The sequence below is a fragment of the Oncorhynchus nerka genome, linkage group LG19 (genome assembly GCF_034236695.1).
Source record: "Oncorhynchus nerka isolate Pitt River linkage group LG19, Oner_Uvic_2.0, whole genome shotgun sequence".
NCBI classification, from domain to species: domain Eukaryota; kingdom Metazoa; phylum Chordata; class Actinopteri; order Salmoniformes; family Salmonidae; genus Oncorhynchus; species Oncorhynchus nerka.
Genome location: NC_088414.1, coordinates 49192113 through 49204239, shown reverse-complemented (window position 1 = coordinate 49204239; position 12127 = coordinate 49192113). Strand labels below are relative to the sequence as shown.

The 12127-nt window shown below is 49.5% G+C and overlaps 1 protein-coding gene across 1 annotated transcript in view; it reads right to left on the bottom strand.

The window, feature by feature from the left end:
- LOC115121388 (large neutral amino acids transporter small subunit 4-like) overlaps nt 1–12127 on the bottom strand; it is a 48593-nt gene that overhangs the window by 4030 nt on the left and 32436 nt on the right. The window contains exons 8-10 of the mRNA XM_065005010.1: nt 11898–12094; nt 9054–9197; nt 4161–4293 (exon numbers count right to left, since the gene is read on the bottom strand). Of these exons, the coding sequence (XP_064861082.1) occupies nt 4161–4293; nt 9054–9197; nt 11898–12094 (474 nt within the window). The remainder of the gene's footprint in view (nt 1–4160; nt 4294–9053; nt 9198–11897; nt 12095–12127) is intronic.

Here is a 12127-nt window from a genome sequence, read left to right as displayed (position 1 = left end):
CTAACCCCTAGGAACTAACCCCTAGGAACTAACCCCTAGGAACTAACCCCTAGCCTCTAGGAACTAACCCCTAGCCCCTAGGAATTATCCTCTAGGAACTAACCCCTAGCCTCTAGGAACTAACCCCTAGCCTCTAGGAACTAACCACTAGTCTCTAGGATCTAGGAACTAAACCCTAACCCCTAGGAACTAACCCCTAGGAACTAACCCCTAGGAACTAACCCCTAGCCTCTAGGAACTAACCCCTAGCCTCTAGGAACTAACCCCTAGCCTCTAGGAACTAACCCCTAGGAACTAACCACTAGCCCCTAGGAACTATTCTCTAGGAACTAACCCCTAGCCTCTAGGAACTAACCACTAGTCTCTAGGATCTAACCCCTAGGTACTAACCCCTAGGATCTAACCCCCAGGAACTAACCCCTAGCACCTAGGAACTAAACCCTAGCCTCTAGGAACTAACTCCTAGGAACTAACCCCTAGGAACTAACAACTAGGAACGAACCCCTAGGAACGAACCCCTAACCCCCCCTAGCAACAAACTCCTAACCCCTAGCAACTAACCCCTAGCAACTAACCCCTAACACCTAGGAACTAACCCCTAGGAACTAACCCCTAGGAACTAACCCTAACCCTAGGAACTAACCCTAGGAACTAACACCTAACCCCTAGGAACTAACCCCTAGGAAATAACCCCTAGGAACTAACCCCTAGCCCCTAGGAACTAACCTCTAACCCCTAGCCCCTAGGAACTAACCCATAACCATAGAAGGTAAGGGCTACTTGCTAGTGACTTGACTTGGCTAGGGTGTAGAGGCTTGAGTAGAGGGGATCGACGACTCATTGCGAGCTCACAGAACAGGGCTCCGGGCAGCCGAGCGGAAATGGAGGAAAACTCGCCTCCCTGCGGACCTGACATCCTTTCACTCCCTCCTCTCTACATTTTCCTCTTCTCTCTCTGCTGCTAAAGCCACTTTCTACCACTCTAAATTCCAAGCATCTGCCTCTAACCCTAGGAAGCTCTTTGCAACCTTCTCCTCCCTCCTGAATCCTCCTCCCCCTCCCCCCCCCTGCAGATGACTTCGTCAACCATTTTGAAAAGAAGGTCGACGACATCCGATCCTCGTTTGCTAAGTCAAACGACACCGCTGGTTCTGCTCACACTGCCCTACCCTGTGCTCTGACCTCTTTCTCCCTCTCTCTCCAGATGAAATCTCGCGTCTTGTGACTGCCGGCCGCCCAACAACCTGCCCGCTTGACCCTATCCCCTCCTCTCTTCTCCAGACCATTTCCGGAGACCTTCTCCCTTACCTCACCCCGCTCATCAACTCATCCCTGACCGCTGGCTACGTCCCTTCCGTCTTCAAGAGAGCGAGAGTTGCACCCCTTCTGAAAAAACCTACACTCGATCCCTCCGATGTCAACAACTACAGACCAGTATCCCTTCTTTCTTTTCTCTCCAAAACTCTTGAACGTGCCGTCCTTGGCCAGCTCTCCCGCTATCTCTCTCAGAATGACCTTCTTGATCCAAATCAGTCAGGTTTCAAGACTAGTCATTCAACTGAGACTGCTCTTCTCTGTATCACGGAGGCGCTCCGCACTGCTAAAGCTAACTCTCTTCTCTGCTCTCATCCTTCTAGACCTATCGGCTGCCTTCGATACTGTGAACCATCAGATCCTCCTCTCCACCCTCTCCGAGTTGGGCATCTCCGGCGCGGCCCACGCTTGGATTGCGTCCTACCTGACAGGTCGCTCCTACCAGGTGGCGTGGCGAGAATCCGTCTCCACACCACGTGCTCTCACCACTGGTGTCCCCCAGGGCTCTGTTCTAGGCCCTCTCCTATTCTCGCTATACACCAAGTCACCTGGCTCTGTCATAACCTCACATGGTCTCTCCTATCATTGCTATGCAGACGACACACAATTAATCTTCTCCTTTCCCCCTTCTGATGACCAGGTGGCGAATCGCATCTCTGCATGTCTGGCAGACATATCAGTGTGGATGACGGATCACCACCTCAAGCTGAACCTCGGCAAGACGGAGCTGCTCTTCCTCCCGGGGAAGGACTGCCCGTTCCATGATCTCGCCATCACGGTTGACAACTCCATTGTGTCCTCCTCCCAGAGCGCTAAGAACCTTGGCGTGATCCTGGACAACACCCTGTCGTTCTCAACTAACATCAAGGCGGTGGCCCGTTCCTGTAGGTTCATGCTCTACAACATCCGCAGAGTACGACCCTGCCTCACACAGGAAGCGGCGCAGGTCCTAATCCAGGCACTTGTCATCTCCCGTCTGGATTACTGCAACTCGCTGTTGGCTGGGCTCCCTGCCTGTGCCATTAAACCCCTACAACTCATCCAGAACGCAGCAGCCCATCTGGTGTTCAACCTTCCCAAGTTCTCTCACGTCACCCCGCTCCTCCGCTCTCTCCACTGGCTTCCAGTTGAAGCTCGCATCCGCTACAAGACCATGGTGCTTGCCTACGGAGCTGTGAGGGGAACGGCACCTCAGTACCTCCAGGCTCTGATCAGGCCCTACACCCAAACAAGGGCACTGCGTTCATCCACCTCTGGCCTGCTCGCCTCCCTACCACTGAGGAAGTACAGTTCCCGCTCAGCCCAGTCAAAACTGTTCGCTGCTCTGGCCCCCCAATGGTGGAACAAACTCCCTCACGACGCCAGGACAGCGGAGTCAATCACCACCTTCCGGAGACACCTGAAACCACCTCTTTAAGGAATACCTAGGATAGGATAAAGTAATCCCTCTCACCCCCCTTAAAAGATTTAGATGCACTACTGTTCCACTGGATGTCATAAGGTGAATGCACCAATTTGTAAGTCGCTCTGGATAAGAGCGTCTGCTAAATGACTTAAATGTAAATGTAGGGGCCAGGCATTAGGGTTTATTTGCTAGGGGCTAGCCGTAGGGAGGTAGGGGCTAGCCGTAGGGAGGAAGGGGCTAGCCGTAGGGAGGAAGGGGCTAGCCGTAGGGAGGTAGGGGCTAGCCGTAGGGAGGTAGGGGCTCGGGGCTATGGACTAGTGTGTAGGGGTGTAGGGGCTATCCGTAGGGAGGTAGGGGCTCGGGGCTATGGACTAGTGTGTAGGGGGTATCCGTAGGGGAGGTAGGGGCTCGTAGCTATGGACTAGTGTGTAGGGGCTAGCCGTAGGGAGGTGGGGGCTCGGGGCTATGGACTAGTGTGTAGGGGTGTAGGGGCTATCCGTAGGGAGGTAGGGGCTAGCCGAGGGAGGTAGGGGCTCGGGGCTATGGACTAGTGTGTAGGGGTGTAGGGGCTATCCGTAGGGAGGTAGGGGCTCGGGGCTATGGACTAGTGTGTAGGGGTGTAGGGGGCCGTAGGGATGGACTAGTGTGTAGGGGTGTAGGGGCTATGGACTAGTGTGTAGGGGCTAGCCGTAGGGAGGTGGGGGCTCGGGGCTATGGACTAGTGTGTAGGGTGTAGGGGCTATCCGTAGGGAGGTAGGGGCTCGGGGCTATGGACTAGTGTGTAGGGGTGTAGGGGCTATCCGTAGGGAGGTAGGGGCTCGGGGCTATGGACTAGTGTGTAGGGGTGTAGGGCTAGCCGTAGGGAGGTAGGGGCTCGGGCTATGGACTAGTGTGTAGGGGTGTAGGGGCTATCCGTAGGGAGGTAGGGGCTCGGGGCTATGGACTAGTGTGTAGGGGTGTAGGGGCTATCCGTAGGGAGGTAGGGGCTCGGGGCTATGGACTAGTGTGTAGGGGTGTAGGGGCTAGCCGTAGGGAGGTAGGGGCTCGGGGCTATGGACTAGTGTGTAGGGGTGTAGGGGCTAGCCGTAGGGAGGTAGGGGCTCGGGGCTATGGACTAGTGTGTAGGGGTGTAGGGGCTAGCCGTAGGGAGGTAGGGGCTCGGGGCTATGGACTAGTGTGTAGGGGTGTAGGGGCTATCCGTAGGGAGGTAGGGGCTCGGGGCTATGGACTAGTGTGTAGGGGTGTAGGGGCTAGCCGTAGGGAGGTAGGGGCTCGGGGCTATGGACTAGTGTGTAGGGGTGTAGGGGCTAGCCATAGGGAGGTAGGGGCTCGGGGCTATGGACTAGTGTGTAGGGGTGTAGGGGCTAGCCGTAGGGAGGTAGGGGCTCGGGGCTATGGACTAGTGTGTAGGGGTTAGGGTATAGATGACATAGTGTCTTACTTGCTGGCTGGTTCCTTCTCCTCCTCTCCATCTTCACAGTCCTTCAACTTCCAGTCCATAATCTGACCAATCACAGGAGTCGTCATCAGACACAGTAGCTGCAGCATGCCGAAGATAGAGGAGTACAGACTGACTGTATAGGGAGGAGGGGAGGGGAGGGGGAGGATGGAGGAGGAGATTGGAGCGGAGGGCAGAGGGAGGAGGGGGAGGGGTAGAGAGGGAGGGAAGGATGGAGCAGGGGAGATGGGAGGGATGGAGGAGAGATGGGAGGTGTGGAGGAGGGAGGGAAGGAGGGGGTGTGGACGAGGGAGGGAGGGAGGGAGGTGGGAGGAAAGGGAGAAGGAAGGAGGGAGGGAGGAGGAGGAGGGAAGGTGTGGGGAGTACAGAAGAATAAGCAGAGAGAGTTATTAGACAGTGTAATAAATAACTTGTCCATGTTAATAATACACAGTGGTTGTTTAATATTCAGTTAGCTGGACTGGGTTAGCTCAGAGCAGGGACAGCCCAAGGACTGGACTGGGTTAGCTCAGAGCAGGGACAGCCCAAGGACTGGACTGGGTTAGCTCAGGGCATGGACAGCCCAAGGACTGGACTGGGTTAGCTCAGAGCATGGACAGCCCAAGGACTGGACTGGGTTAGCTCAGAGCATGGACAGCCCAAGGACTGGACTGGGTTAGCTCAGGGCAGGGACAGCCCAAGGACTGGACTGGAGAGCCCAAGGACTCAGGGCAGGGACAGCCCAAGGACTGGACTGTTAGCTTGTCCACTGTTAATAGGGCAGGGACAGCCCAAGGACTGGACTGGGTTAGCTCAAGGGACAGCCCAAGGACTGGACTGGGTTAGCTCAGGGCAGGGACAGCCCAAGGACTGGACTGGGTTAGCTCAGGGCAGGGACAGCCCAAGGACTGGACTGGGTTAGCTCAGGGCAGGGACAGCCCAAGGACTGGACTGGGTTAGCTCAGGGCAGGGACAGCCCAAGGACTGGACTGGGTTAGAGCAGGGACAGTCCAAGGACTGGACTGGGTTAGCTCAGGGCAGGGACAGCCCAAGGACTGGACTGGGTTAGCTCAGGGCAGGGACAGCCCAAGGACTGGACTGGGTTAGCTCAGGGCAGGGACAGCCCAAGGACTGGACTGGGTTAGCTCAGGGCAGGGACAGCCCAAGGACTGGACTGGGTTAGCTTAGGGCAGGGACAGCCCAAGGACTGGACTGGGGACAGGGACAGTCCAAGGACTGGACTGGGTTAGCTCAGGGCAGGGACAGCCCAAGGACTGGACTGGGTTAGCTCAGGGCAGGGACAGCCCAAGGACTGGACTGGGTTAGCTCAGGGACAGCCCAAGGACTGGAGTTAACTCAGGGCAGGGACTGGACTGGGTTAGCTCAGGGACCGCCCAAGGACTGGACTGGGTTAGCTCAGGGACCGCCCAAGGACTGGACTGGGTTAGCTCAGGGCAGGGACAGCCCAAGGACTGGACTGGGTTAGCTCAGGGCAGGGACAGCCCAAGGACTGGACTGGGTCAGGGCAGGGACCGCCCAAGGACTGGGTTAGCTCAGGGCAGGGACCGCCCAAGGACTGGGTTAGCTCAGGGCAGGGACCGCTGGACTGGGTTAGCTCAGTCTCTACTACCCAGACAGTAACTAGGGGTAAATGTTCAGTCGAGAGAGAGAGAGAGAGAGAGAAAGAAATGGAGAGATGTCATTCAAATTCCAAATTCAATTCTGTAATTCAAGCAGGAAGTGGAGAATTTACTTGGAATTGCAGCAATCTTCAAAAAATGTAATTGGAATTTACACTGTCTGAATTGGAATTGAATCTGGAATTGAAAATAAAAACATAATTGGAATGGAATTTTAAACTTTACATTTCATTATAATTGTGCAAATTCCTTACTGGATGTAAAGCATTTGGCCTTGAATTTGAACGCAAACTGTGTTTTAAACCAATCAAATAATTCAAACTCGATAAATTACTGTATATGCATTATTTTTGTAATGTTTTAAGGTTAGGTTGTTCTGGTCCAATTAAAGGGATTGTTCAACCAAATTACAGATCGGTGTCCTTAACCAGTCTTATTCTGTATTGCCTCAACTGATGTTTCCATCCAAAGAAACTTACAGTCAAACATGTATTTTACACAAGGGTGGTATTGGGAATCAAACTCACTATCTTAGAGTTGTAAGAGCCATGAGCTACAGAATACAACATGTTATGTGGCTTACTTCCAGCCTCGGAAAAATACATGTCTTATACACACAACGTGAAAGGTGTTGTTTTAAAGAGCCATAGTAGTACAGCGCCCCTGGAGGACATTAGGGTGAAGTGCCTCGAGAGCACATCAGATGTCTTACCTTGGCGGCTATTGGAACCATGTAAACTGGAACAACCATCTCAGTAAATCCAGCGACCCACAGATTAGATTAGTATAGACAAAAACGGATGCTAATTATCTTTGAAAAATCACCCAATCAATATACATGCAAAAAAACACAGATATTGAAATAAAGGTTTCTAAAAAAAAGGAACCTGCCATAGAGCATGCTGGGAAATATGATAATGATGGGCGTGGTTTTGAGTCTGTGTTTTACTCTACCCAGAGTACAAATGACACAAATCACACTCACCTCTGCTTAATAACACTGGTTCTTACACCACTGAGTGTTCATTTACAGTGCAGTATTAATAAACATTATTAGAGAGTCTACCTTTAGTGTTATTGTTTCATTAGGACAGACATGGCCAAAAGTATATGGACACCCTTCAACTTAGTGGATTCGGGCCACACCCGTTGCTGACAGGTGTATATAATTTAGTGACTTTCAACATGGCACCATCACAGGATGCCACCTTTCCAACAAGTCAGTTAGTCACATTTCTGCCCTGCTAGAGCTGCCCCCTGTCAACTGTAAGTGCTGTTATTGTAAAGTGGAAATGTCTCGGAGTAACAACGGCTCAGCCACGAAGTGGTAGGCCACACAAGCTCACAGAACGGGACAGCCGAGTGCTGAAGTGCGTAGTGAGTAAAAATTGTCTGTCCTCAGTTGCAAAACTCACTACCGGGTTCCAAACTGCCTATGGAAGCAACGTCAGCACAAGAACTGTTCATCGGGAGTCTTCGTAAAATGGGTTTCCATGGTCGAGAAGCCGCACACAAGCCTAAGATCACCATGCGCAGTGCCAAGCGTTGGCATGAGAGGTGTGAAGCTCGCCGACAGTGGACTCTGAAGCAGTAGAAAAGAGCTCTCTGGAGTGAAGCCTCACCATTTGACAGTCCGATGGACGAATCTGGGTTTGGTGAATGCCAGGAGAACACTACCTGCCCCAATGCATAGTGCCAACTGTAAAGTTTGGTGGAGGAGGAAGAATGGTCTGGGGCTGTTTGGCAATGCTACAGCATACAATGACATTCTAGACGATTCTGTGCTTACTACTTTGTGGCAACAGTTTGGGAAGGCCCTTTCCTGTTTCAGCATGACAATGCCCCCGTGCACAAAGCGAGGTCCATACAGAAATGGTATGACGAGGTCGGTGTTGAAGAACTTGACTGGCCTGCACAGAGCCCTGACCTCAACCCCATCGAACACCTTTGGGATGAATTGGAACGCTGACTGCAAGCCAGGCCTAATCACCCCCAACATCAGTGCCCGACCCCCCTCTTCACGTCTGTCTTGGTGGTCATGTAGTGTATATCATGTAATGTACCCAGGTCTCCGGTAGGGAAACACACATTAGCTAGGAGTGTTGTTCATATGACCACAGTTTGCAGCGTCCTCTAATTGTTATTATGAATCTTATTTAATAAAAAATATATTTAAGCAAATTTATGTGTAAATGTTACATAAAGAGTTTTGTTTGAATATTTAAAACAAAAAAGTGTAGCAAAGGTGTTTTAGATATTTAGTTAGTTAAAAAGGTAAAGTTGGCATTTGGAAATCTGCCGTGAGTGGCAGTAGTTTGAGTTGAAAGAAGTGACAGGAAGTAACATTCAGGGAATTAGTCTAGAGAGGAAACTTAATTATGTGATTGTTATGAGAGAATATTACATTAGGAATTGTGGTTTTGAATTGACTGAGATTTGGAATTTGAGGTGGAATTTAATTGTTGTTGAACTGTTGTGGAAAAATATTGAGGTTTTGTAGTTAAGAATTGAAGTAGGAATTGACTCCAACCGTGACATCCACACAGGTTGTTGTTCATGACTCACCCAGCCCTAGCAGCAGTACCCACCAGTGTTGAGGTCTCCAGGTTGTTGTTCATGACTCACCCAGCCCTAGCAGCAGTACCCACCAGTGTTGAGGTCTCCAGGTGGTTGTTCATGACTCACCCAGCCCTAGCAGCAGTACCCACCAGTGTTGAGGTCTCCAGGTTGTTGTTCATGACTCACCCAGCCCTAGCAGCAGTACTCACCAGTGTTGAGGTCTCCAGGTTGTTGTTCATGACTCACCCAGCCCTAGCAGCTGTACCCACCAGTGTTGAGGTCTCCAGGTTGTTGTTCATGACTCACCCAGCCCTAGCAGCAGTACCCACCAGTGTTGAGGTCTCCAGGTTGTTGTTCATGACTCACCCAGCCCTAGCAGCAGTACTCACCAGTGTTGAGGTCTCCAGGTTGTTGTTCATGACTCACCCAGCCCTAGCAGCTGTACCCACCAGTGTTGAGGTCTCCAGGTTGTTGTTCATGACTCACCCAGCCCTAGCAGCAGTACCCACCAGTGTTGAGGTCTCCAGGTTGTTGTTCATGACTCACCCAGCCCTAGCAGCAGTACACCAGGTCTCCAGGTTGTTGAGGTCTCCAGGTTGTTGTTCATGACTCACCCAGCCCTAGCAGCAGTACCCACCAGTGTTGAGGTCTCCAGGTTGTTGTTCATGACTCACCCAGCCCTAGCAGCAGTACCCACCAGTGTTGAGGTCTCCATCGCTGAGGGCCTCCAGGATGTTGTTCATGGCTCCCATGTAGAAGATGAGACGGAGCTGAGTGATGGACATGGTGACCAGAGAGAGGATGAAGAGAGGGCTGCTGATGCTCTGCATGAACGACTGGGCTGCAAGAGAGAAAGGGTTCGGAAGGAGAGAGAGAGGGGGGTGATTCCAAAAGCTATATTTTGCTATGGAATGTTTTTCACATGGCTGAAGTCATCTGTGTAAATGGTGGGCCTGTATGTAACGAGAGCACAAATAAGAACGCCAGAACTAATTTAGGCTTCCCTCAACCAAGGGGCTGAATACTTAAGCAATGACTATATACAGTGAGGCAAAAAAAGTATTTAGTCAGCCACCAATTGTGCAAGTTCTCTCACTTAAAAAGATGAGAGAGGCCTGTAATTTTCATCATAGGTTCACTTCAACTATGGCAGACAAAATTAGTAAACAAATCCAGAAAATCACATTAAAGAATTTACTTGCAAATTATGGTGGAAAATAAGTATTTGGTCGCCTACAAACAAGCAAGATTTCTGGCTCTCACAGACCTGTAACTTCTTCTTTAAGAGGCTCCTCTGTCCTCCACTCGTTACCTGTATTAATGGCACCTGTTTGAACTTGTTATCAGTATAAAAGACACCTGTCCACAACCTCAAACAGTCACACTCCAAACTCCACTATGGCCAAGACCAAAGAGCTGTCAAAGGACACCAGAAACAAAATTGTAGACCTGCACCAGGCTGGGAAGACTGAATCTGCAATAGTTAAGCAGCTTGGTTTGAAGAAATCAACCGTGGGAGCAATTATTAGGAAATGAAGACATATAAGACCACTGATAATCTCCCTCGATCTGGGGCTCCACGCAAGATCTCACCCCGTGGGGTCAAAATGATCACAAGAACGGTGAGCAAAAATCCCAGAACCACACAGGGGGACTTAGTGAATGACCTGCAGAGAGCTGGGACCAAAGTAACAAACCCTACCATCAGTAACACACTACGCCGCCAGGGACTCAAATCCTGCAGTGCCAGACGTGTCCCCCTGCTTAAGCCAGTACATGTCCAGGCCCGTCTGAAGTTTGCTAGAGAGCATTTGGATGATCCCAGAAGAAGATTGGGAGAATGTCATATGGTCAGATGAAACCAAAATATAACATTTTGGTAAAAACTCAACTCGTTGTGTTTGGAGGACAAAGAATGCCGAGTTGCATCCAAAGAACACCATACCTACTGTGAAGCATGGGGGTGGAAACATCATGCTTTGGGGCTGTTTTTCTGCAAAGGGACCAGGACGCCTGATCCGTGTAAAGGAAAGAATGAATGGGGTCATGTATTGTGAGATTTTGAGTGAAAACCTCCTTCCATCAGCAAGGGCATTGAAGATGAAACGTGGCTGGGTCTTTCAGCATGACAATGATCCCAAACACACTGCCCGGGCAACGAAGGAGTGGCTTCGTAAGAAGCATTTCTGTAACGGTTTTCTAATGGTGAAGGAGAGTCGGACCAAAATGCAGCGTGTATATTACGATCCATGTTTTTAATAAACAAACGTAACACGAATCTAAATACAATATCTACAAAAAACAATAAACGTAATGAAAACCGAAACAGCCTAAACTGGTGCAAACGAACACAGAATCAGGACATCAAGACACTAAGGACAATCACCCACAATACAACCAAAGAATATGGCTGCCTAAATATGGTTCCCAATCAGAGACAACGATAAACACCTGCCTCTGATTGAGAACCACTTCAGACAGCCATAGACTTTCCTAGAACACCCCACTAAGCTACAATCCCACTAACCTACACACCAAAACCCCAAGACAAAACACACCACAATACAAAAACTCCATGCCACACCCTGGCCTGACCCAATACATGAAGAAAAACACAAAATACTTAGACCAGGGCGTGACAATTTCAAGGTCCTGGAGTGGCCTAGCCAGTCTCCAGATCTCAACCCCATAGAAAATCTTTGGAGGGAGTTGAAAGTCCGTGTTGCCCAGCAACAGCCCCAAATCATCACTGCTCTAGAGGAGATCTGCATGGAAGAATGGGCCAAAATACCAGCAACAGTGTGTGAAAACCTTGTGAAGACTTACAGAAGATGTTTGACCTCTGTCATTGCCAACAAAGGGTATATAACAAAGTATTGAGATAAACTTTTGTTATTGACCAAATACTTATTTTCCACCATAATTTGCAAATAAATTCATTAAAAATCCTACAATGTGATTTTCTGGATTTCTCTCTCATTTTGTCTGCCATAGTTGAAGTGTACCTATGATGACAATCACAGGCCTCTCTCATCTTTTTAAGTGGGAGAACTTGCACAATTGGTGGCTGACTAAATACTTTTTTGCCTCACTGTATGTATATTGATCTTCAAAGAATTTGACAGTAAAAAGTATTTTGGGTAAAAAAATAAAGACAATTAAATACATTTTGAATTCCGCTTTTGTTTTTTTATATTCATTTATATATTTTATATTTTTTTATATTGTAAATGTTTTTATTTTTGCCGTCTAACTTTAATGTTATTTTGACACAGGTAATGAATGACCTGTCCATCGATCAGCAGGACCATGTTTGAAACACAAGTGGTTCTGAGCTTATGTCAATAGTTACACAGGTGATAATTGGGGTGAGCATATATATATATATATATATTTTTAAATGTGCTGTATGTATACTGTGTTATATTGTAAGTACTTTGTGTTGCGTTATGTTTGACAGGAAGTTGAATGAAGTTTGTTGAGTTGTCAGAACATGCTGTATGAATCTTTAGTGAATGTTGTCTGAACGTTGTGTCCTTACATTCCTCCTTGGGTTTTCTGCTGACCTCCAGGTCCATGGTTGAGAGACAGAGTTTGTGTCCTTCCTTAGTGGCCAGCTCTCTCTGCTTCAGACTGTTGCCCACACTAAGACGCTTCCCCACCGTGGTCACCTGATGGTAGAACTGCTTCCCTGTGATCTTGTGGTCAAAACCCAGCCAACTGAACTTTACCTTCACACTAGGGAGGAAGAGGGGGACAGGGAGAGGGGAG